The sequence below is a fragment of the Phyllopteryx taeniolatus genome, chromosome 2 (assembly GCF_024500385.1).
Source record: "Phyllopteryx taeniolatus isolate TA_2022b chromosome 2, UOR_Ptae_1.2, whole genome shotgun sequence".
Classification (NCBI taxonomy): domain Eukaryota; kingdom Metazoa; phylum Chordata; class Actinopteri; order Syngnathiformes; family Syngnathidae; genus Phyllopteryx; species Phyllopteryx taeniolatus.
In genome coordinates this window covers 17,526,633-17,551,546 of record NC_084503.1, presented here as the reverse complement: position 1 = coordinate 17,551,546, position 24,914 = coordinate 17,526,633, and the positions used below count along the sequence as shown (strand labels likewise).

The 24,914-nt window shown below is 39.7% G+C and overlaps 1 protein-coding gene across 4 annotated transcripts in view; it reads left to right on the top strand.

The window, feature by feature from the left end:
* Nucleotides 1-24,914, top strand: part of rasa3 (RAS p21 protein activator 3) — a 48,738-nt gene that overhangs the window by 16,356 nt on the left and 7,468 nt on the right. For all 4 annotated transcript variants that reach the window (XM_061763207.1, XM_061763189.1, XM_061763177.1 and 1 more), the window contains exons 3-14: nucleotides 566-669; nucleotides 3,948-4,042; nucleotides 8,062-8,138; nucleotides 16,528-16,608; nucleotides 18,409-18,481; nucleotides 21,766-21,839; nucleotides 21,917-22,021; nucleotides 22,917-23,073; nucleotides 23,143-23,291; nucleotides 24,046-24,160; nucleotides 24,244-24,318; nucleotides 24,402-24,525. In XM_061763207.1, coding sequence (XP_061619191.1) covers nucleotides 566-669; nucleotides 3,948-4,042; nucleotides 8,062-8,138; nucleotides 16,528-16,608; nucleotides 18,409-18,481; nucleotides 21,766-21,839; nucleotides 21,917-22,021; nucleotides 22,917-23,073; nucleotides 23,143-23,291; nucleotides 24,046-24,160; nucleotides 24,244-24,318; nucleotides 24,402-24,525 — 1,229 coding nt within the window. The remainder of the gene's footprint in view (nucleotides 1-565; nucleotides 670-3,947; nucleotides 4,043-8,061; nucleotides 8,139-16,527; nucleotides 16,609-18,408; nucleotides 18,482-21,765; nucleotides 21,840-21,916; nucleotides 22,022-22,916; nucleotides 23,074-23,142; nucleotides 23,292-24,045; nucleotides 24,161-24,243; nucleotides 24,319-24,401; nucleotides 24,526-24,914) is intronic.

Genomic DNA, 24,914 nt, shown 5'->3' with positions numbered 1-24,914 from the left:
GCCGTTTTCAAATTTTCTGTGAAGTCGCAGTGATTAATGGAAGCGTAAATAAATAAACATCTCTGGGCAAAGATGATCATCTGAACAAGAATTGTTTCTCTTTTCACAATTGTGTCTTATCTTTCTTATCTTTTTTTCACACGCTTAAGTAGTTTATGATTTTCTTTTATATTTCTTTAGCTCTTACAATCCTGTTGTGTTTTCATCTAGTTGTATTGCATTGTTAGTTTTGGTGAGAATCTAATGCAATTGCAATCATAGAAATAGTACAGATTTTTGAAAAAAATATATAAATCTTATGTGTCAACTCTTATGTTTTTGTGCAGCCAAGTTTATTCCTGTTTTATACTATATGTCTGTGAAATGGCAATTGAACAAGTTCTATTTTGTTGTGCTTGTGTAGGCTCCGCTTACATCTTGTTCCATTGTACTGTAACTTTACCTCCTCTAGCTATTAACATATCAGGTAACAAATGCGTTTGCTTAATGTGTAGAAATTGGTTTCGCCCTGAGGTTTTCCTTCATATCACAGTGTGTTTTTTCTTGTGCCCCATGTCTCCAACAGTCCGTTCTATGGAGAGGACTTCTACTGTGAAATACCACGTAGCTTCAGACATCTCTCCTTCTATATCTTTGACAGGGATGTCTTCAGGAGGGACTCAAGTATTGGTGGGTAAAAAGCTAACATGTTTTTGACTAAAAAAAACAAAAAACAAAACAAAAACATCTCAAATATGGTCTCATGTATTACTTGATATAACCAGTTCCGACTGATGACTCTGATCAACCATTTAAATAAATGCACTACTAAACTGGAGACCCAACCATACTGCTCTTGCATTCTTTTGATTGATTGTCTTAGATGAGTCAGTGGGACTTTTGTTGGGGAGCCTTTGGCTGTTTTTTATTGCTAAATAGCAAGATAATAATGCAACCTTTGAGTCACAGTGCTAAACATTTGAAAAATTGACAAGACTAAAAAGTGGGGATGAGCATTATAAGCAATTGATCAATGAGAACTATGTCAGCTGTGATTGGCTGGCGACCAGTCCAGGGTATACCTCTCACTCCAAGTCAGCTGGGATAAAAATATACAGTTTATTATTGTGGCATAAATATTTTGTCACATGTTGAGTATATTAATATATTATATAGTATAGTAGTATAATATAGTATTTTAATACTTCTCAACTCTGAAGTCAATATTGCCCTAAGCGATGTAAATTAACAGTAGGTTAAAATTTAGGTTTAAATTAACAGTAGGTATAATTTTCTCCCTCTCCAGTTGTGAATTGTAATTTCTCTTAAAGTCAAAGTAATAAATAAAGCTAAATGAAATGGTAGGTGTGGAATGAAGTCAAAGCAATGAATACACTATATGTTAAACACCAACAGACAGACTAATTTTGTTTATAACATGACATCTTGAAAAAGGTGTCCAGGCATTTTAACATTTGCAAAGAAGTTAGTTGTCATACAGTTGTTCTGGCTGGTCCACAAATATAGTTAATAATTGAAGTGATTTTCCTCACTCCTGAATGAAAATGATTTTGAAACTCGTAAAATTACATTTTACATTACATAAATTACATTTAAAACAGCATTTACAGTATTTAGTTTTAATGTTTTACTTTTGAACTGAATCTACTTTTGTGCGTTCTTTAGCACTTTCAAATTATGGGCTCATTTACCATAAGACAAAAAAAATTTAAGTTTACTGTTATACGAAATTTGGCCAACCCTGTCAAATTGTCATTTGAGTAGTGGTGCATATTATTGTATTATTAGGATTCGTTAACATTCTTGTGTAGCATCACTTTCAAAAGGTGTGCTGTGGTGTATGAGTCAGAAACTGTCAGATAAAAGAGGAAGTCAGGAAGTGCAACTGATGTCTGTGGTTAAATACTGCCGAAAATGAAAATGCAAACAGTTTCAAATGCACTACAGTATTGATATAGTTAATATAAACCAACCAAAAAAATCTAGAAACACTAGTTCAGGTGTATGTGGTGTTTTGATTTTTTTTTTAACCAAAACATAATTTTCTCTATGTAACAATTAAAGATCAATTAACTGTTAAACAATGAGATGTTTTTTTTTTTTTTGTTCTCCCTCTTCTTGGGCAATAACAAAAAGCTGTGCAATGATGCTACCAATTAGCACGGCATTGATACTTTTTCTACCAGGAGAGTTCAATCTCATCAACTAATAGTTTTTGGAATTTCTGCTTGGTCAAAAAAAACAAACGCGTTGCCAGCATTTTTAAAAATTAAAATGGGAACAATTTCGTAGCTCTGAAAAGCCGTAATTATTATTAGGTGTGTAACGATTCATTTGCGCAATGATTTGATTCATATCACGATTCGTGGTTGTCGATTCGATTCAAGGACAATATTGCTTCATTTAGTTTTACTTATTATTATCCATCCCTCCATCCATTTTCTGTACCGCTATTCCTCACTTGCCTATCACTAGCCTATCCCAGCTATTTTTGGGCGAGAGGCAGGGTTCACCCTGAACTGGTCACCAGCCAATCGCAGGGCACATATAAACAAACAACCATTCACATTCACAGCTACGGGCAATTTAGAGTCTTCAATTAACCTACCATGCATGTTTTTGGGATGTGGGAGGAAACTGGAGTACCCAGAGAAAACCCACGCAGGCGGGACCGGGATTTGAACTCCCGGTCCTCAGAACTGTGAGCCAGATGTGCTAACAAGTCGTGCATCGTGCCGCTATTTATTATTATATTATTATTTATTTACTGCAATTGGTTGGCAACCAGTTCAGGGTGTACCCCGCCTCCTGCCCGATGATAGCTGGGATAGGCTCCAGCACGCCCGCGACCCTAGTGAGGAGAAGCGGCTCAGAAAATGGATGGATGGATGGATGGATATTATTTATTTCTTTATTTCATGAGTGATACGGTCTGAAACGATTAACTGGCTGGAAATCAATTCAGTAACTTTTTAGCCAAAAAAATCATCCAGTCTGACTGTGAAATAAATATCTGCATACTGGACAGTGCAGGTGAAATTTCCTAGATTCTTGAATCAGGTCAAATTTATTATGGTTATTAAATTAAAATTAAAGATTTTCCTCATTTACTTGTATTGCTTTGCAATAAAACAAAGGGGAGCAACAACTTATTGTTATTTATATTTTTTCAGCTATGATTTTACCTGTTTGGACAGTTTTTTCCTCAAAAAGAGATTTTTAATTGGTGTTGGAATTATGAGGAGGTCCTAGCTGGACCCAAAGTGTGAGAATCCCTGTTCTAAACAGTCAAATACAATGACTAGAAATGAAGCACTATGAGGGTTTTCATGAGGAAAATCATTTAGGAATAGTGTTAGTAATACATCGAGAGCTAAATAAATGATGCAGTCCTCAAGCAACTTAGAGTGGTTTAAATTGACGAATAGTGCAATGATCTGGTAAAGTGATGATTGTGCAAATGGTGCAGAGAATTCTCAAACACGAGTGGCCAGAAGTAATCAACAACAGTATGCATATAGTGCAGCGTGATAAAACAGTGAGTGCAAATAATGTAGAAGTGTCCTGACAGAGGTGTCCAAAATTGGCAGCAATTAAATTGTAAGTTTACTGTTAAAGAATTTAATGGCAAGAGGGAAGAAGCTGTCGGAATGTAAGCTGGTTTTAGTTTGCATTGTTCAATAGCGCCTACATGAGAGAAGGAGCTGGAATAGGTGGTGACCAGGTGTAGAGGGTCCAAGAGTATTTTGCGTGCCCTTGTTTTAGTCCTGGCAGTGTGCAAGTCCTCAAGAGTGGGTAGGTGGGAACTGATAATGTTTTTGGCAGCCTTGACTGTCCATTGCAGTCTGATTTTGCGTCACACCCCCTCATCTTGCTCGCAAAACAATGTCAAAGATATCTTCCTTTTTGAGCTTATTTGTCATTCTGACATGCAATGATGTGTGTAGGTAAGGTTGCGGTGAAGAAAGAAGACCTGCATAAGTATCACGGGAAAGACACATGGTTCCAGCTCCAACCTGTCAGTGCTGACTCAGAGGTGCAGGTACGTACAGACAAAGGGAATGCACAAACTTTTACACACTTTAAATAGCTCTCCTGTAATCTCTTCTGCTGCCTTTTGTCAGTCTAGCCATCGTAAATGTGCTACAATACTTTTGGAACAACTGAGGACCAGTGACATTAAGTGATAACTGAGTTACTTATGTTCCCCAAAATGTTATTTTTAATTATTATAAAGACAATAAGAAAAAAAAAAAAAAAGATGTATTTTATGATATAGGCTCCCTTTGTCTTTTATTTGGCTTTGTATGTGGCAAGCCGTGAAGGGCTCAAACAGACAAACGTGTATGCTTTTGATCTTGACCTCAATGGATCCTGTAAATTACTAGGCTTTACACGGTCAGGATTTTTGAGGGCCGATCATCGATCAGCGAGTTTAAAAAAACGATAACCGATCAAAAGATGGAGCAATGTGTCTATTTAAATGACTTGTTCATCTACTGTATATACTTGTGTACTGTATACTGAGTATCTTAAAGTATCCTTTCTCTAGTCGAGTGATTCCCAACCAGTGTGCCGTGGCACATCAGTCTGCCATGAGCAATCTTCTGGGGTGCTGTGAGAAATTATAAAATTTTACTTAACTGCTCAAAAAAATAGTCATTTACAAGAGATAATGTATCTTTTTTCCACTATTTATGCCAGTGAGGTATAGTGACAGACAGAACAAATAAATGCTCTTCTATTAGATGGCAGGACGTACATACAGTAATTACTGTGTATCTACGTTTTGTGACATCTTTGTTTGTAGGTGTGCCGTGAGATTTTCCAATTGTAAAATATGTGCCTTCGCTCCACAAAGGTTGGAAATCAGTGCTCTAGTCAGGTCATGTATTCTAATAAGTCAGGTCAAACTAACATTACAGAAATAATGGGTGCTAACTTACTGGAGTTGAATTATTTTATTGTAATTAAATTACTTCACAGACACCGAAACCTTAGAGCATGACTCGACATCATGCCGGGATGTTTACGCACAACCGTTAGTGCTAGTTTACTAGCTTACTAGGCTGCATAATGTTTTGTTGCCTGCTTGCGAGTGGTATCGTATTAAAAGTACGAGAACATACCTCAAGCAAGCCTTAAATTAACGTAATCTTCCGAGCACCGGTGACCACCAGCACACGTTTTCCCCCCCCATTCTTGTTCTTATATTGCACTCAGCGCGATATCGTCGCCATGGTAACGAGTGTATCCGGGTTTGAGTTGACAAGATGTAGCCCAGTGATCGTAAAAGATATTGCAGTAGTCTGACATAGTGCAATCGTGGAAAACCAAATTTGTCTTGTAGTCTGATCCAGGCATTACCTGTTGTCTGTCCCACACCGCCGACGTTTTTTTTTTTTTTTTTTATAGAAATAACCTTATTGGTGGTCAGATATTTACAGTACTACATCAAAAGACATGCGACAAGGCTAAAAATAAACCAGCTTTTGAAATTCAAATATACTGTACACGATGGCGACCCGGAGTGAATGTCTTTTGCGGTGCAATGACGTCATTGATCGGATCGGCGAGTTATGACATTAAATTGTACATTTTCAAAACTGCGTGCCTGGGTTGCTCTCCAGTATAAAGGCAAACTCCGTGCGGCACAGCCGCAGTGACGTCAGCGCGGTCGCCATCCGCGCGAGTATAAAGAAGCCTTCAGTCTCAATTACCTGACTACCTCACTGACTAATCCATCTTCGAGTTCCACGTGCTGTTGCTCTTCGGCATACGTACTGTATTGTGTAACTAGTGATTATTTGGGTAAAGTCAAATGTTTGAAATATCTACAACCAGATAACGAGAAATTTTCACCAGGCTTCCTTTTTCTAGATATTTTTTATTTTTGGACATTTAGTGTAGAGCACCAGTTTCTGTCATACTCGGTCCAACTAACCAACAGTCACATTTAAAGTCACTGAACTCAGCCTTCTCCATCTTGAGCCTCAATTTTAATGTTAAAATGTAATGAGCTGCTGTGATTGGATTTGAAAAAATGAGCGAATGAGGCGGCACGGTGGCCGACTGGTTAGAGCGTCAGCCTCACAGTTCTGAGGTGCGGGGTTCAATCCCCGTCCCCGCCTGTGTGGAGTTTGCATGTTCTCCCCGTGCCTGCGTGGGTTTTCTCCGGGCACTCCGGTTTCCTCCCACATCCCAAAAACATGCATTAATTGGAGACTCTAAATTGCCCGTAGGCATGACTGTGAGTGCGAATGGTTGTTTGTTTCTATGTGCCCTGCGATTGGCTGGCAACCAGTTCAGGGTGTACCCCGCCTCCTGCCCGATGACAGCTGGGATAGGCTCCAGCACGCCCGCGACCCTAGTGAGGAGAAGCGGCTCAGAAAATGGATGGATGGATGTACCTAATGAATGCCAGTGAGTGTAAACTGTGTATCAGTGTTTGCTAATGTAACAAGACTCTTGCTCTGTCATCAAATAATATTGTAAGTCACAGTCACATTTTACATCTTGTAACCTTTTTATACTAGTGTCACCTAAAGTTTAAAATCGTATCTTGGTCTAGATCAGTCTGCCCCTGTCAAATGTCAAGACTGGGGACATCTTTGTGATACTGTGAAATGCCATCAGTGTAGCTGAAGAGAAACTTCCTGTTACTGTGACTCATTGTTGAGCAACAGACTGACTGAGGAAAAACTGACCTGCACTACAGGGTTCAACTTTACTATCATTTCTCATCTGTTCTGTTCATGCACAATACCTAAGATACCATCTTAAGCTGTCACGTGTTATTGGAGTACAGTATTTTGTCTTGTTTACATTTGCGTAATAGACAAGCATGTTCAAAAGTGAAATGCATGAGGCTCATTTGTGCCAATAATTACCTTTGCATTACACATTTATCATTTATTATTATTAAAGTTAGGATTTGAGTGGTTTTAGTGGTTAATTTGTTTTTACACTCATATGTGAGTTTACAATGAATAGGGTTATTCTTTTGGGGCCTGAGTTGAAGTCTCCACTTCTAGATATTTCGGTGTCCTAAAGTTGTTTTTCAGGATTTAGCTTCCAGTGGTTGATCTCTGCACTTGTCCCACATGCATTACTGTTCCACTATTCACTATTCAGCCGTCTGGCTCACCCACACAGATGTATGCACGATCAGGAGTACACACTCAGGCACACACACAGCCACACGTACACACCCCTGTAGTTCCTCACAGATGCTCTCACACAGGATCCGAAACACAGTGAATGGTAACATCTGCAGACAGATGGGTGTGTGTCGCCCTGGAGCAGCACACTGAAACAGAGAGACATTCATCCAAGGAGGCGTCGAGCGGAAGGATGTGTGAGAATGGGAGTTAAAGAAAGAAAGCGAGTGAGATGGATCAAATGAAGTTGAAAGATAGTGTCACTCTTCTATTTTCAATAGAGGACACATTGTTGGCCCCGTGCGTCTGTGTTTTGCTCCCTTTGCTCAAATCTCTCAAATGGAGCGTGATGCCTGTGAGTTTGCATACTGATGCTGTTAATTAATGGAGCTTTTTTTCGACAGCTGTACCACCACACTACACTGCCATTATTTTATTAATCCAATCATTTCAGAAAGAAAATAACTTCTGCATGACTATTTTCTCTCACTGGAGGAATACCCCTATTCATTCATGTTTTTGTACACCAGCTGGACCTGATGCTTTCCATTAAAACTCATGTTGAATAATCTGTTTACAAAGGATTACATGACTGTGCCTATACCTGTGTAATTGTTTTGAAAGCTCCGAAAGTCTTTTGTTTCCACTGGCTTATTCATTAGTAGTGGATGATTGATATTGTTTCTGAGAGTTATTTGAAAAAAACATTACATCACCTTATCCTGCATTTATTCCCTTTTTTTCTTTTATTCCAAATCCACATAAAAGAAATACAAGTACACAAAAGTTATCAGCTCTAAATTAGATTAAATTCTACTTTAATTATTTGAACAGTTTCTCTTTGACATTTGTAACTTTTACTGAAACTAAAAACATGTACACTCGTGCATTTTTGTTTCAGGGAAAAGTGCACCTGGAGCTACGTCTGAGTGAAGTCATCACAGACAGCGGAGTCATCAACCACAAGCTAGCCACGCGGTAAGCGCACTTTATGATGTTAACACATCAAACACAAAGGCTCTTATTGTATAGTCCTGTCCATCTACTCTTAACATTTTACAAAATTCAAAAGACATACACAGATCAAAATCCTGGACTCTTTTATTTTTCACTTTTGGTAACTGTTTAAGCATGATCTGTGCTCTAGTGAGTAGCCTACCATTCTACAAACCCTAATTCCAGTGAAGTTGGGACGTAAAACAAAACAGAATACAATGATTTGCACTTCATTTTCAGCCTATATTCAATTGAATACACTACAAGGACAAGCTATTTAATGTTCAAACTAATGAACGTTAGTGTTTTTTTGTGTGTGCAAATATTCTCTTATTTTTAATTTGATGCCTGAAACCCATTGCAAAAATGCTGGGACAGGGGCAACTAAAGACTGGGAAAGTTCAGGAATGCTGGAAAAAGATTTTTTGGAACATTTCACAGGTGAACAGGTTCATTGGTAACAGGTGAGTGTCATGATTAGGTATAAAGGAGCATCCCCGAAAGGCTCAGTTGTTCACCAAACAACGATAGGGTGAGGTTCACCACAACTGCCTGAGCAAATAGTTCAACAGTTTAAGAACGTTTTTCAATGTACAATTGCGAAGAATATTGGTTTTCATAATCTAAGGTCCAAAAGATCATCAAAAGATTCAGAGAATCTGTAGAAGTCTCTGCATATAAACGGCAAGGCTGTGGCACTGCATTAAAATGGTATGATTGTGTAAAGGATATTGCCACGTGGGCTCAGGAACACTTTAGAAAGCCATTGTCAGTTAACACAGTTTGTCGCTACAACTACAAATGCAAGTTAAAACTCAAGAAATCCAAGAAATCCCAAGAAACCAGAGAACTCCAGAAATGCCGCTGGCTTCTCTGGGGCGAGCTCATCTGAGATGAACTGACGCAAAATGGAAAAGTTGCTGTGGTCTGACGAGTCCTCATTTCAAATAGTCTTTGGACATCATGGACGTGTTGTCCTTCAGGCCAAAGAAGAAAAGGACCATCCAAATTGTTATCAACTCAAAGCCAGCATCTGTGATGGTATGGGGGTGTGGCATGGGTAACTTACATATCTGTGAAGGCACCATTAATGCTGAAAGGTACACATATGCTATCATCCAAGCAATGTCTTTTTCAATGACGTCCTTGCTTATTTCAGCAAGACAATGCCAAGCCACATTTTGCATGTCACGACAGCGTGGCTTTGTAGTAAAAGAGTGTGAGTACTAGACTGGCCTGCCTGTCTGTCTCCCATTTGAAAATATGTGGCGCATTATGAAGCGCAAAATACAACAATGGTAACCGCGGACTGTTGGGCAACTGCAGTTGTACATCAAGCAAGACTGGGAACAAATTCCATCTACAACGTTTCAACAATTAGTGTCATCAGTTCGAAAATGCTCATTGAGTGTTGTTAAGAGGGTGGGAATGAATGAATATTTGCAACAACAAAAAAAGTTTATCAGTCTGAACATTGAATATCATGTTTTTGTAGTGTATTCAATTGAATATAGGTTGAAACGGTTCAGAGAATGGATGGATGGATGTAGTCTCTTTTTATTTACGTTTTACACGTCCCATCTTCATTGGAATTAGGTTTTGTACTTTTACTTGTCTAGTGTTTAGTGTTCTAGTGTGTGTCTAGTGTTACACAAGTTAAATGTTGAGGCAGTACTGACTAGAAAGACAGAGTGTCAACCTGCAGGATGTGCATCCACATCCAGTTTTGTAATAAATCAACATTGCGAGGCCAGATTTCCTACCACTTCCTGTCAGCCGCTGTCACCTGTGGTTTAGCTTGAAGACAGCCACCCCCAACTTTTTTTCACGCTGAATTAGCTAATGGATGGATTGGCATAAAAAGTAGTCCACTCATGCCATCCCAGATGACGACGCATCCTGCTGACAACGTCTGATCCCTTTGCTTTTCATCTCGCTTCCTCTAGTAAACATTCTTGCGGAAGTTTGGACCACGGTAGCTTCCTATGTCCTAGAACAAAGTGCTGATGTGCTTGCTACTGTTGTTCATCATGCCTGTTATATGAGCAATTACACTTCTGAAGTTGATAATTGTTTGCCAGGAAAACAGTTTTGGACCAGCGGGAGGTTCGATCTGTGTGAGCTGGGAGTTAGTTTAACTGCCATGACCTTGTTACCTCCCCCAAGCTCAAAGCGCAAGGGAGGAGGTTCAAATTTTTGCCTGCATTTACATGTTTGTATATGACAACAATATGTGATAAACAAAACTGCTTTTCCTGAATTTTGTGTGTGGACCATGAAAGAAACCAATAAATATTGGTGTAGATCTTAATACCTTTCAAATGTACAATTTTGTCACCCAATCTGTTTTAATACATCTAATTCATTTTCCTCCTTTGTGCGGTTAATTTACTGTAGTTAGTTGTGAAACGAAGTTTACAAACCCAATTGTTTCAGACCAGCGAACGAGATCTACAGATCCCTGTAATTAGTGATGTAACAAGGTTTCCCAAAAATGACAGTATGTCATAATGTGAAGTCTGTTTGGAATGGTCAGTTCTACCTGAGTTCAATGCAATAAGAATTTTGAAAATCGGATGCTGGGTTACAGAGAAATGGAGAATTTGGTGTCGGGGGAAAAAATGGCTTTTGGGGAACGTTTTTGTGTCATATAGAAAATCTGGTCCAAAAACGCCTTCAAATTAGAGTAAAACAGTATAACTTGATTTCTCAACGTCTTTGGCCGATTGGTTTCACTTGCTACTTGGAGAACCCATTCTCCGATTGGCTGACAAGTTTCAGCCAATAACCTGCTACAGGCCGAAATTCCGAGGGGTTGTCCAAGTTGACGTGTCAAAATTACAGAGACATTTCAAAGCGGCCCTAAAAAGTTCACTTAAATACTATAACACAAATGGAACATTATTGGTGAGAAGAGCAGTGTGGTTCCACACACTGTTGCTACCGTGCTTAGAGCCAAGAGCACAAGGTCATCTTGTTCAGCCCTTTGAGACAGAAACGTGGATGACAGGCAGATCTGAGTCGTACTAACGCTTACACTCACCACTCATTCAAAGAAATCCTTCAAGAGTGATCTCTTGACATTTGATCCCAGTCACAGATTTAGTGTTTGTTCCAAGGGTGGCAAATATTTGTGTTCTACTGTGTGTGTGTGTGTGTGTGTGTATTTATTTGCATTTGAAAAATTTTGAAAATATTCTACTGCAGTCTACTTTTTTTTGGACTGAACAGCTTCGGTAAGAATTATTGCAATGTGGCCATCAAATTATTTATTTTAGAAAATATAAGAATTTGATGTTTTGTTTAGGGAGTTGCTCCATTTTTGCATCTAGGATTCACAATGTATTATGGAATGTTCATGATTGTTATTCTAGTTTATACATCTATTTTATCCATTAACCATAGATCAGCCTCTGTTGCAGCTCATCCTTCATCTGCTGTACAGCTTAGCCTGTGACACAATATTTTTGCATCAGTTTGGAGTGAGCTACAATTCAATATCCTGCTGTTGGAGTGGAATTGTTTTTGACAGGATATGAGAGCGCCAAAAACAAGCGCATTAACATAAAAACGAGTCGCATGGACTAAAACAAATGTTGTCTGCCATGCATTCTGAGCAACATGTCAAAGCTTAGTGCGGCGTTGCGAGGGGGCCGGATAGTAGGCCAAGCAGGGGTTACATAAACAAGCTTATTGGACAGGAGGTGTGCTGGCATTAGAGATGCTTAACCCAGCCCTTATTCTTTACTAGGAATCAGTGTGTGTGTGTGTGTGTGTGTGTGTGCGCCTGTGTGTGTTTGTTGAGGGATGTGGTGCAATTTGCCGGGTAATTCATCAGGCTGTGTGACTAGTAGTGCATCACCATGACACACAGGAAGTGATTCGTGCTGCCGGGTGTCTCATCCTGTTAGGGTGCTAATCCCGTTACAGCATGATGTCATCTGAGAGCAGGACAGCTTTATACAGGTTGCGCTCACACAGAAAAATAAATAATGAAGACCATCCATCCGCTTATCCTCACTAGGGTCGCAGGCGTGCTGGAGCCTATCCCAGCTGTCTTCGGGCGAGAGGCGGGGTTAACCCTGAACTGGTCGCCAGCCAATCGCAGGGCACATATAAACAAACAACCAACGGTACTTTACTTTCTATATTTGTCAAGTCAAAATAAAATAAATATTTGGTAATAATTGGTTTGTTTTGTGCCAAATGTGACAATGAAAAACAAATTTAAAAAATGCATACACTCTCCCCCAAAAGTATTGGAACAGTGAGGCCAGTGCTATTTTTTTAGAAAACATTTAGATTTTTACCTTTTTTTTTTTATTAATGAAAGATGAGATGAACATTTCAGCTTTATTTGCATCTGAATCTGATACACAATTTGGAAGTTGGCACCTTTTGTTTGAATCCAGCCATTTTCCATGTGAGAAGTATTGAAATGTGAAATGTGAGAGACGGGTGTATTGTTTTCCTGGTGAGCCCTTTTACATTGATTATTTAAACAATCAATAGCACTGAATGCCTACGCTAGGGTTGCACGATATTTTGTGAGCATCGTCATCGTGATGTGTGAGTGCACAATAGTCACATCGTAGGGCCTTGCTGCAATGTTGGTTTAGTAATATACAGGAAGTCCTCGAGTTACGACGTACTCGACCTACGACGTTTCGACTTTACGACGCCCGTCCCTCGTCCGCCATTTTGTCTCCAGCACCATAGTGTTTCTGCTGAGGTAGTGCATAGTGCTTGTCTGTGTTTGTGTGCCAGGAGTATCTTTGCCTCCTTTTTTCACACTCTCAGCAGTCATGGTAATTACAGCATCTTATTTTTTTTATTTTGATGTATTTTAGTTTCTTTATACGAAGTGTTAACCTTTCCTGCTACGGTAAATTTTGACTTTAACGGTGAAATCCGACTTACGCAGAAATTCGGGTTACGTAGCCAGCGTAGGAATGGAACTCGTTCGTAAATCGAGGACTTCCTGTACAGTGAATCGACTGTAATATAAAAAGTGACCAGCAGAGGGACAGAGGTTTGGACATGCTAAAAAGATTAGCACCCATGTTACGGTAAATGGTAACGCTTCCAACAACACATGGAGCAGCCTGAGTGTTGTCTACTTATCTCCTTGTATGATAACTTTGAATGAGGACACAGGAAAGGGTGTACACCTGCTGTATTTCCTAATTTCCTTCCTTAGTTTAAATTTTTTAATTATGAAATATGAATTGAGTTAGTTCATTTTTATAACTGTGAACTGAACTTTTAACTAGTTCGCCTAGAAAATTAACCTTCCCTACACTGATCCTGTATTATTTCACATTGCATTATACAGTATATCGCAAATTTAAAAAAAATTGCATGTCTTTTTTTCCAATATCGTGCAGCCTTAGTCTACGCTCAGTTTCAGATTTTGGTTTTACCTGTGATGACTACAGGTAGAGATGTTTATGGATGAAAAACAAGCAATAGGCGAAGCTGAGAGAAGATGGAAAATCAATCAGAGCCAAGGTAAGAGTTTGGCCGGAGTCAATGCAGCCATTTGGAATGTCCTGAAGAAAGAAATCACTGTTGTACTAAGTAGCAGACAAATGAAAGAAGGTCCCCCCCAAAAAGTGTCTGTATGACATTAGCAGCACCCTCCAAAGGGCAGGAATAAATGTTTGACAATCTACTGTTTAGACTTCATGAACAAATGTACAGAGGCTAGCAAAAAATGCAAACTACTCATTAGTGAGAAAAATGTGAAAGAGAGGATGAAATGTTCCAAAAAAGTGCAGATATGACCCTAAAAAAATGGGATTTACTGTATGGACGAATGAGACAAACATTAGCCTTTACTGAAGGGATGGAAATACCAAAGGTTCAAGAAAGAAAGGATCCGCTTATGATCCCTAACCTACAAGCTAATCTGTGAAACTCAGTGGAGGTAATGATGTGGCTTTGGCTTGCATGGTTTCTTGTGGGAGGGGCTCACTAATATTCATTGATGTAACACATAAAGGCAGCTGCAAAATGAACTCAGAGGTCTACAGATTCGTTTTGTCTGGCAATTTTATAACAAAGAGTAAATCTTAGTTAAGAAGTGGAAGGTTTTAGACTGGCCTTGTCCATCTCCAGACATAAACCCTATAGAGCATGCATTTTAACTAAAAAGAAGACTGCAGGGAGTAAGGCCCATATCTCACTGGCCTGGAGACAAGTTGGTGATCTGATGGTGACTCAAGTCTCCGCTGGTTCTGTGACATCTACTGGAGTATCCGGGAAACTAGCCGGGCCACCAGAGAGTTGTGGTGAAATCGAACATGTTCGATTTCATGGGAGACCTTTTGGAGAGTCCTCTACACCAGTGATTCCCAACCAGTATGTCAGGGCACATTAGTGGTCGTGAACAATTATAAAATTTTACGTAATTGCTCAAAAAATTATTAATTTACAAGAAATAATGTATCTTTGTTCATCTATGCCAGTGAGGCATAGTGACAGACAGAACAAAGAAATGCTCTTCTATTAGATGGCAGGAAGATATTTACAGTACTACCTCAAAAGACGCGCGACAAGGCTAAAAGTAAACTAGCTTTTGGATTCAAATATACTGTAGACGATGGCGACGTGGAGTTTTGCGGAGCCAATCAATGACGGCATTGATCGGATCGGCGAATTATGACATTAAAGCCGAGCAGCATAAAATGCGAAATATCGGCCGATACCGATCATGCCGATCAGATCGGTGTAAAGACTACTTAAAAGATGAATCCCACCCTTTGCACAGTGAATTTCAACTCCTTCCCCCAGGGTTTAGGTTCACAGACCCAAAATGCAAAACCAAGTGGAATAAAAATTGTTTTGTCCCAGCAGCGATTATCAAGATAAACAAGGTTGTTGTATCTACATGTGTAACTGGTGCTGCAAAACAAATCTACCTACGGATATGAGTAAAGTAAATTGAACTGGTGAAGTTATGGCAACCAAAGGATTTGCAACTACAAATTTAAGTCTTATTCAATTAGGGTCTATTTTAAGGTCATCTGTTTTTTTGCTTCCCATTGTGTATCAGATGCTGATGTAAATACCTGGAAATAAAAGCTCAACTATTGAACTTCCTTATATTTATCTTTTAATGTCAACCCCAAATGTTTTCAATCTACAGCAAAAATAAAGGCAATGGTGTGTCTGTTAGAATATTTTTGGAAGGGAGTGTTTAAAAAAACACTTTTATATCTTGCCAATGTCTGTGGTAATAAGAAAAGCTAAACCCGGACATGCATTGCTGTAGTCATCCTTAAAATACTGACTGTAAAATACTGACAAGTAGCCAAAGTGTTGCCAGTCCTCTCTTCAATGATTTGCTTCTAATTGAATAAGTACGTTTTAAGGCTCTGGTATTATGCTTTAATTTTATGGTGTTTTACATTTTAAGACACGCTTATTAAAAACAAGTTTTGTCAGTGGAACAGCTGTATTGCTGTATTTTTTTTTCTTTTTGTATTATGGCTCTATAATAAGCTATCTCTGATGGGCAAAGAGGAAAAACTTTTAGCATGATGCAATGCTGTTCTAAACCAATTACAAATGCTATCAAAATATTCCACAACACAGGCAAACAAAACAATGTTGACATTGTTATCACTGAGGTATTTTGAATAAACACTATGCCCTCTTTCCAACTAAGTTAAACCCTTCTGACCAGTGTTAAGGTGCTGTGGGGTAACTAAATAAACTCTCTGCCGTGTATAATCAACTTATCAGTGGTTTCTCCATGCTGCACACACAACATCCCGCAGGAGTCCTGTTTCTCACCTCCCACTAAGCTTGACGGTCACGAAGATTTACTGAGAAAAAATCTAGGCCTTTGTTAAAGTGCTCACATTTCTGCACTGCTCTCTTGTGCTGCTCAGACACAAACACTTGACTGCGACTGATACTCGTTGGAAGCTGTGGTTTTATCCAAGTGGGTAGATGAGAGGGAGCTAAAAGCTTTTCTGAGCTGTTGGTCTGGGTGTCATCTTTCAGTGGTCTTGACAGTGCTTGCGACCCTCTCGCATCAGTCCACTAATTAAATGGTAATTCACAATTTAACAGGGCTTTAATAGGCCCCAGAGAATAATGGAATCTTCTGCATTCCGACTTTTCTCCCTGGTTTTAAAAATGTTGCTGTATAAGATATTTACTAATTGTTGTGTATGTGCACTATATATTCTGATTTAAATGTGCTTTTTTTCACTGCAATGGAATCTTTTGGATAAAACAGGTGGCCAAAGACAGCCGTTCATTTCATTTATCGTCAAGTAAATATGTGACAGGGTGGGTGTGTGGCAATTGGTGCGTTTATTCATTAAAAATAAAACTCCTCTCTATTGAATCCCGACAGAGTGCTAGAGTGCCAAGGTCTTCCAATCGTCAACGGCCAATGTGACCCTTATGCTGCTGTCTCACTTCTGGGTCCTTCCAGGTTAGAGCATACATAGTGCACACAGATGTCTCTGGTATGATTCATGGACATACTGTATGTCTATGCAACCTTGTAGTTGAGATTTTGAGGAGCATGAAATTGAATGCAGATGAAACACAGTTCTGGTTAGAATTACTGTATATTCACAAACAAATAGACCTCTATGCTTCCAATCTATGTAAATATGAATTACAGGATAACATGCAAAACAGCAACGTAACATGTAAATGATAGCACTAAAGTCTGCAAGCCAAGGGGAAATTGTAAACCCCCCTTATATGTAAATGATTAAGAACATTTCTCTCATCTCCCACAGTTTCTTCCTGTTCTTCTCCTTGTACAGTGAAATTAAGCAAAATAGTAAAGCATGAAGTCAATTAGTAAATAGTATGGAGATTTCTAGAATTAAGTCAACTGAAATATGTTGTGATGTCGTGTGCTGTTGGAAAGCATTTAATGTGGGGATAAATAATAAAACAAATTAAAGCTTTAATCTACAACTTTTTTTGTATAAAAAAGTCATTTTCACCCACGTTACTACGAGAGGAGATGACACAATGCTGATTAAGTCATTCAGCTCCTTTAACATCTTGCTGTATTTGTCAGTATCTTGTATTTTATATTTAGTGAATCCCCTATTCATTTCCCGCGCTGGCCCCGGTTGGTTGGGCACTGCAAATGACAGCACGGAAACGATGCATGTCTTTCATAAAAATGGTAAAAATGTTGTAGAATCTCATATAAGGGGCATAACACGCATTGCCTACGTCATATTGAAGCGATGGCTTGTTGTAATGTAGAATTTGAGCTTGCCAAATGTTACATACTATAGCTTGAACAAATTTTAGATAAATATAAAAAAAACAATAACCAAAATACTGTACTGATATATAAAGTCCTCTCTCTCTCTCACGCTCTAATAATCAAACAATTTACAGTATTTTCTATTTAATAAGAAATATGAGTCACATTGATACAACTAACATCATTCTAAATACATATACCATTTGATCTAATACTTACCTGAACTTGGCTGTTTTTTTTCCCAGAAAAGCAATCTTATGTCTATGATGAGGCTACCAGTCTGTACACAGATAAACACACACACACACCTACACACACACCTACACACACACACACACACTCGTGCATACACAATAGGAGTTTCAGTGATAATGAACAACCAGTCAGTTAGCTAGTCAGTAGCACCTTGGCTTTCATATTAACACATGCACATGACAAAAGCATACTTCTCCCATTCCTATTCAAAAGGACAGTGACCACCTGTAACGTTTCCTAGCTAGAAAAAAAACGTCAGTTAAGTCCTACCTAACAACATAATTGGTGACCAATGGATAGATGCAGCACAAAGTATGCCTGGCAATGATAATAATGTGTTGGTATTCAATGGTAGAAGTTAAGAAATTTGCCATATATGCTGGTTTAATTTAAAACTATAATCCGTGATTTTTACGGTGGTATATAACTCAGCGTACTGTGTAGTTGCATTCATGCTCTGAACCCAATTCAGGAGTGGTTGGAGGGATAAGGTGAATCAAACTATTTTTGAGGCAAGGAAGAGAGGGTACAGTATTTTTGGTTGTCAAAATAATACATTTCAACCAAGTACTCTATAGTTTTTACACTTTTCTAGCTTGTTTAAAAAAAAGGGTTCTCAGATTCTGGGGGTGCTTTTATCCATATTAGGGGTGCTTCAGAACCCCCAAAAATGGGCTGAACACACCACTGCTGCAAACCACCTTGCTCTAAAGGTTTCTTCTGTATTCTTGCTTTCTTCAGGTCAGAAGCAAAGAAGACCAAGGTGAAGAGGAAAACCAATAATCCACAGTTTGACGAGGTTTTCTATTTTGAGGTAACGTTTAAGGCTAATATGTCTGTTCGTGATACTTCCGCTGTCCGTTCGCATACACCACAATAAACCTTTGAATGTCATTGTTGAGTGTGTTTCTCAAAGTAAAGATTTAAGGAAGTTCTGCTCTAAATTTTCAAGCCTTGTTGCAGAGATGAGTGGATGCAGATCAGTATAGCGCGGATTACTTTTTTAAGATGATTGAATTTGATTTGCATCAAGGCCTGACAGTCTGTCCACTGTGTTATTGTCATTTATTCAAAAAACACTTCTGAGAAATGTATGGAAGAGTACATGCTGCACTGTACTGACCCTCCTATTAAAGTAAATTTAGAAGGTTTGATGTGATTTTCACTCAACTGCATCACATCCTCCCACATCCCAAAAACATGCGTGGTAGGTTGATTGAGGACTCGAAATTGGCCGTAGGTGTGAATGTGAGTGCAAATAGTTTTTTGTTTCTACGTGCCCTGCGATTAGCTGGCGACCGGTACAGGGTGTACACCGCCTCCCGCCCGAGGATAGCTGGGATAGGCTCCAGCAGCCCGCGACCCTAGTGAGGATAAGCGGTAAAGAAAATGGATGGATGGATGCATCACATCCACAGCTTCTGCAGTATAATCACTTCTCTCATTCTGTTTATTTATTCAGTTGCATAACTATAGACAAATTGCTAACATGTGAGCATGTTGATTAGAGTAGTTTCTTTGGGATTGACTTCTAATGGATGTCAATGACCTAAAATGAAACTTGTCAGATTCTTATTTTTTTTGCATAGTTTCCCCATTTTAATGTTTAAGATCGTCAAATGTAGATATCAAAGATAACTACTATTCAAAGCTACCTGGCCGTTTGTGAAAAGGCACCCTAAACCTAATAACTGGACCACCCTCATCAGCAACAACTGAAATCAAGCATTTTCTATAACTGGCAAATAGTCTTTTTCATTTTTACAGAGATATTTTGGCCCAGTGAGTGAGTGAGTTAGAGAGAGAGAGAAAGAGAGAGAGAGAGAAAATATGTTTGCAGCAGGTACTTATTGCCCAAGCAGTGTGTGTTTTGGTGCTTTTGGGCTAATTCCAAAAACACAATCTTCTGAATATTTCGTAGAAAATTGGAAGGACATTTGCCACTACTATGATTGAACTGGGCGGCACGGTGGTCGACTGGTTAGAGTGTCTGCCTCACAGTTCTGAGGACCGGGGTTCAATCCCCGGCCCCGCCTGTGTGGAGTTTGCATGTTCTCTCCGTGCCTGCGTGGGTTTTCTCCGGGCACTCCGGTTTCCTCCCACATCCCAAAAACATGCATGGTAGGTTAATTGACAACTCTAAATTGCCTGTAGGTGTGAATGTGAGTGCGAATGGTTGTTTGTTTGTATGTGCCCTGCGATTGGCTGGCAACCAGTTCAGGGTGTACCCCGCCTCCTGCCCTATGATAGCTGGGATGGGCTCCAGCGCGCCCGCAACCCTATTGAGGAGAAGCGGCTCAGAAAATGGACGGATGCTTGAACTGGGTGCTTGTTTAATAACATTAGTGTTACTGTGCCAGTCCAAGGATGTGCTCATACAACGTTGTACTATCCGTTGTCACACTCTCCACAAAAATGCTTCAAATGCATTGCACAAACATCCTGTCCTACAACCGCTATAGTTTGTCCCCAAAAAATGATGTATTTGGTCATATTTTTAAGAATTGTTAGATAAGAATATTTTCATCACAGTAATCAGTTTCTCCAAGTAATCACAAAGTTTCAGATAACTTAAAAGATGTGTTTATTACTCTATGTTGTATGAAATCTTCAACATTTTTATGAATCTAAAGGAAAAGGCCTAGATTGTTCTCTGCGCGTATTTCAAAATGCAGTCAGATAGTAGACAGAGTGGCCCTGTTGACCCCAATACCGTGTGTGGCTCCTCCCTCTTCCTTCCCTACTACCACAGGCCAGCAGGACAAGAGTGTGATTGATTCAGACACACTAAATGCTCTGACTCATAAATGTCTGGACTCTTGAAACTTGCAGAGTAAACAGAACCTTTATTACACTGTCCGGACAATAGTATTGGGATGGACGTCTCGCTCTATGGGCACAATTTTCGTTGATGGCGCATCTGCGGCAGAGCACAAAAACTGGCGTATCTTGATTCCGTGCAAGCGCAACGCTCGCTCTGCATGTTTGCCAATTTGCAACAATCTGCGACAAGCTGTGTGAACCGGCGAAACGAGGGTGTAGCCTTTTGACATGCATCTGCATGCATGAGTGCATGTGACAATTTGGTAGCACAAACTCAGTCTAAACTTACGTCTGCTCAGACTAAGTCCAAGTCCGGTGCAGTAGGTAGACAGCTGGTCTAACACAATTTTGGTGAATTTGATAGGGGCACAGGTAGACAAATTCTGAGCTCCGCGGACATGTGTGGTGGCAGACATAATATAGATATAATCCATTCATAAATATGTGAACAGCGGGCATCAAACCCTATGAATCATTGTAGAAATCAGTTCATTGAACACATTATTATTATTATCATCATTATATTTTTTCTAAATCATCCCACTGGCTGGCACGTAGCGAGAGGAGTTTGGGGGCCACACAAACGATCGGCGGTAGGGATAGATACATTATATCTGGCAGTTATCACCACCTGCTCACGTTGTCTGTTGCCACACCGGCCAAGAGCAGTTACAATGCTCCAGTCATGCACGGATCTCAGCGTCCTCTTCCACACAGATCTGTGAGGACGCAGAAGACTCGAGACTGTCATTGTGCCCCATTTAAAGGGAATAAGAGGAACTACTTTGATTGGCGGTTAATGAAGTTGGCGATGACACCTTTGTGGAAATAGTTTGCGGGAGACTCACTTCTGTTCCATCATGACTGCCCCAGTACACAAAGCAAGGCATGGTTGGATGATTTCGGTGCATGTGGAACCAATTGAGAGACCAAAACTCAACCCATTAAACACCTTTGTGCTGGACGAGAACAGAGATTGCGACCAAGCCCTCTCCTCCAGCATCAGTGATCTCTGACCTTGCAAATGTTGGTCTGGACATACTCCAAAATCTTTTAAGTGTCTTCTTTGAAGGGTTGAGTTGTTACAGCTCCAAAGGAAAGACGGTTTTTACATTTTTAGACATCCCAATGCTTTGTCCTTATGGTGTGACTAATTTTTAACAAAACAGACTTCAAATAATCCTAGTGTATTTACTCAAAAGAGATTTTTGTTGTTGTTGTTTTGTGTTATGTTTGCTTTTTTTCCATCCTATTAAACTGTTTCTCTCCTTTTAGGTGACACGGCCCTTAAGCTACACGAAGCGACAGTTTGATGTTGAAGAGGAAGACGTGGACAAACTGGCTCTGAGGTAAAGCAAAGTGGTCTTGAATCAACAATCATCTGAGTCTGTGTCTTTGAACTGTGGCTTCTGATTTCTATGTCCAGGGTCGACCTGTGGAATGCTAGCAACTTGAAGTTTGGTGATGAGTTCCTTGGAGGTGTGCGTGTTCCCCTCAGAGTTCTGGGTCAGTTTGGAGTCCACGATGCATGGTAGGTGTGATGTGTCCCACACAATTTAAACTGACATCTCATTGCTTTTTCGTGCCTTCCCTTGTTGATCTGCCAATCTTACGGAGTCTCTTTTCGGGCTTTTCCACCAAGGCCTGTGTGATTCGACTGCTGTTAGAACAGGAGAAATGTCACATATAACCTGGATACCATTCACAATTTCAGTAGTAGAATCTGTTTTTCCTCAGATAAACAGTGTTCCAGTGTATTTTAAGTGAGCATCACTGTGCATATTTGGAATGCAGAAGCAGCATCCCAGTAAAACTCTGTTCTGAACTGATGGTGTAAATGTGAGTGTAAATGGTTGTCTGTCTCTATATCTGCCCTGTGTTTGATTGGGGACCAGTCCAGGGTATAGTCTACCTTTACCAGAAGTCAGCTGGGACAGGCTTTAGCTCCCTGCAACCTTGAACAGGATAAGGGGTAGAAAATCAATGGAGAGATAATCACAATAACACTATTTGGTGTCAAAAGGAATGGAATTTTGAAATCTCAAATGTGGAGGGACCCTGTTATCCTGTTGGATGAAAGGTAGACGACACAGGATTGCTCACAAGTCTATATTGCAGGGCACACAGAGAGACAAACAACATGCGCAAATGCACTCACTGAGTGGCAAGTTAGACGTGTGCTCCACTACACTATCTAATTAGATCCATTACAATAGTATAAAATACGTATTATTATGTTATGCTTGTCGTTTGCAGTAGCTTAAAACTGCACTGCAACATACGGAGATGTTTCTTATACTGCATATTGATGACCTTTTTTAGCTCACATTTTACTTTTATATTTACAAAGCTCTCCTTAAAGCTAATCAGCATATTTTTAAATGTGAAATCAGTTTGTTTGACACTGACATGAAGTCTGTCCTCAGGTACTATCTGCAGCCCAGGGAAAATGGAGGGAAGTCGGTCAAGGTGGAAGAGCTTGGATCTCTGCGCCTAAATATTGTTTACACCGAGGACCACGTCTTCCCCTCTGAGCACTATACCCCCCTCAGAGATTTGCTGCTTTACTCTGCCAATGTACAGGTATGTACGTGGAACTTTACAGGCCATGTGCTCCAGGCCACACATTTACGTTGTTTTGTCCCTGTCCAGCCTGTTTCGGCGTCAACAGCTAACATTCTAGGGGAAGTGTGTCGAGAGAAGCAAGAAGCTGCCATTCCGCTTGTGCGTCTCTTCCTCCACTATGGCAAGATTGTGCCTTTCATCAGCGCCATTGCTCATGCTGAAGTTAACCGTACACAGTGAGTGTGTGAAAATGACTTCTTTTTTTTGGGGGGGGGGGAGGGGTGTTGAGGTAGATGCAATACTCACTGGAAAGAAGGACGCATGTTTGTAATGTGTAAATTGGCTGCATTCAGTGTTGTGTATTGAAGAGTCGCTTTAAATTAAGTGCAAAACTGTTAATTCATAATTCATAATTCATAATTCATTCAATTAGCTCCAAGAAATGAGATCATCCGGATGTACAGTGCTTAACAATTTTATTAGACCACCACCCAATGTAAGGTTTATTCCATAGCTACCCTGAGTTAAAAGCATTGTTGATAACTAAAAGTTTTGGAATGCTTAATACACCTGTTTAAATCAATATTTTTATACTTATTTCTTGATTAAGATGTCAAATTATCATTATTTACTTACATTCCTGTAAAAAAAAATAATAATAAAAAATAGTTTTAGTGGTTGAATGCTGTGCAAGATTAATTTCTGACATTGACTGAAATGGGGATTTAAAATGGTGAATTCAGTTGGAAATTCTTCTTTTCTGCCCAAAGTGTTTTTATCAATGCATATTTTCTCAAAGCACTGCATGATGGTGGATATTCTCTAAGACAAAAAGGTGGCGGTCTAATAAATCTGTCAAGCACTGAAATGTGTGAATAATGTATTTGCAGCTTGATGTGACTGTCAAAGGTCAGGCAGTAAAGCAAGCAGTTCATCCCAACTCTCTGTTGGTTTGTTTTGCTGCTTTGGCTTATCTGGTTTCTCATGCAGGGATCCAAACACCATTTTTCGGGGAAACTCGCTGACATCCAAATGCATCGACGAAACCATGAAACTGGCAGGGATGCATTATCTGCAAGTCACACTTAAACCAATCATAGATGAGGTTGGAAATCACGTCTTCTTCTTGTGTCTTAAATAACCTCGTATATAATGTATCAAAGTATTCTTAATTTAATCCCTTCGCAGATCTGCACAGAACACAAGCCCTGTGAAATTGACCCAGTTAAGCTCAAGGAATCAGAAAACCTGGAGACAAATAGAGTAAGAAAATGATCTTGCGTGGCTGTGTGTGTTGGCATGTAGCTAGTGTTATCTGACATTTCTGATTTACCTTCCCTCCACAGGAAAACCTTCGTCAATATGTGGACCGTATCTTTAACGTTATCACCACCTCTGGCGTTCGCTGTCCCACTGTCATGTGTGACATCTTCTTCTCACTTCGAGAGTCTGCTGCCACACGTTTCCAAGGTAACTCACTTCCTGTGTGACTAACAAACGAGACAGGAAAAGGCATTAGGAGGGCATATGTGTTTAAGGGCACGTTATGCAATTTACTCCGAACTGCACAATACAGGTTGCTTTATGGTCGACGCATCATGCCATGGGCGTTGTATACTTTACTCTGCTGCCTCCATGTGGCTGCATTTGGCCTCCGCAGTCACAAGGGTACACGCGAACTGGCATCAAAATGTTGCATTCTATTGAGATCCAATATAAGAACTGCATTTTGATGCTAAAGAGAATTGAAACTTCAACAGTGGGCATCATTGTTTGTTTTACAATTAATGTCTCTTTGTAAAAGCTGGATTTCTCATACAGCTCTTGTGTTGGATCTCATTCGATTGAACAGGTGTACC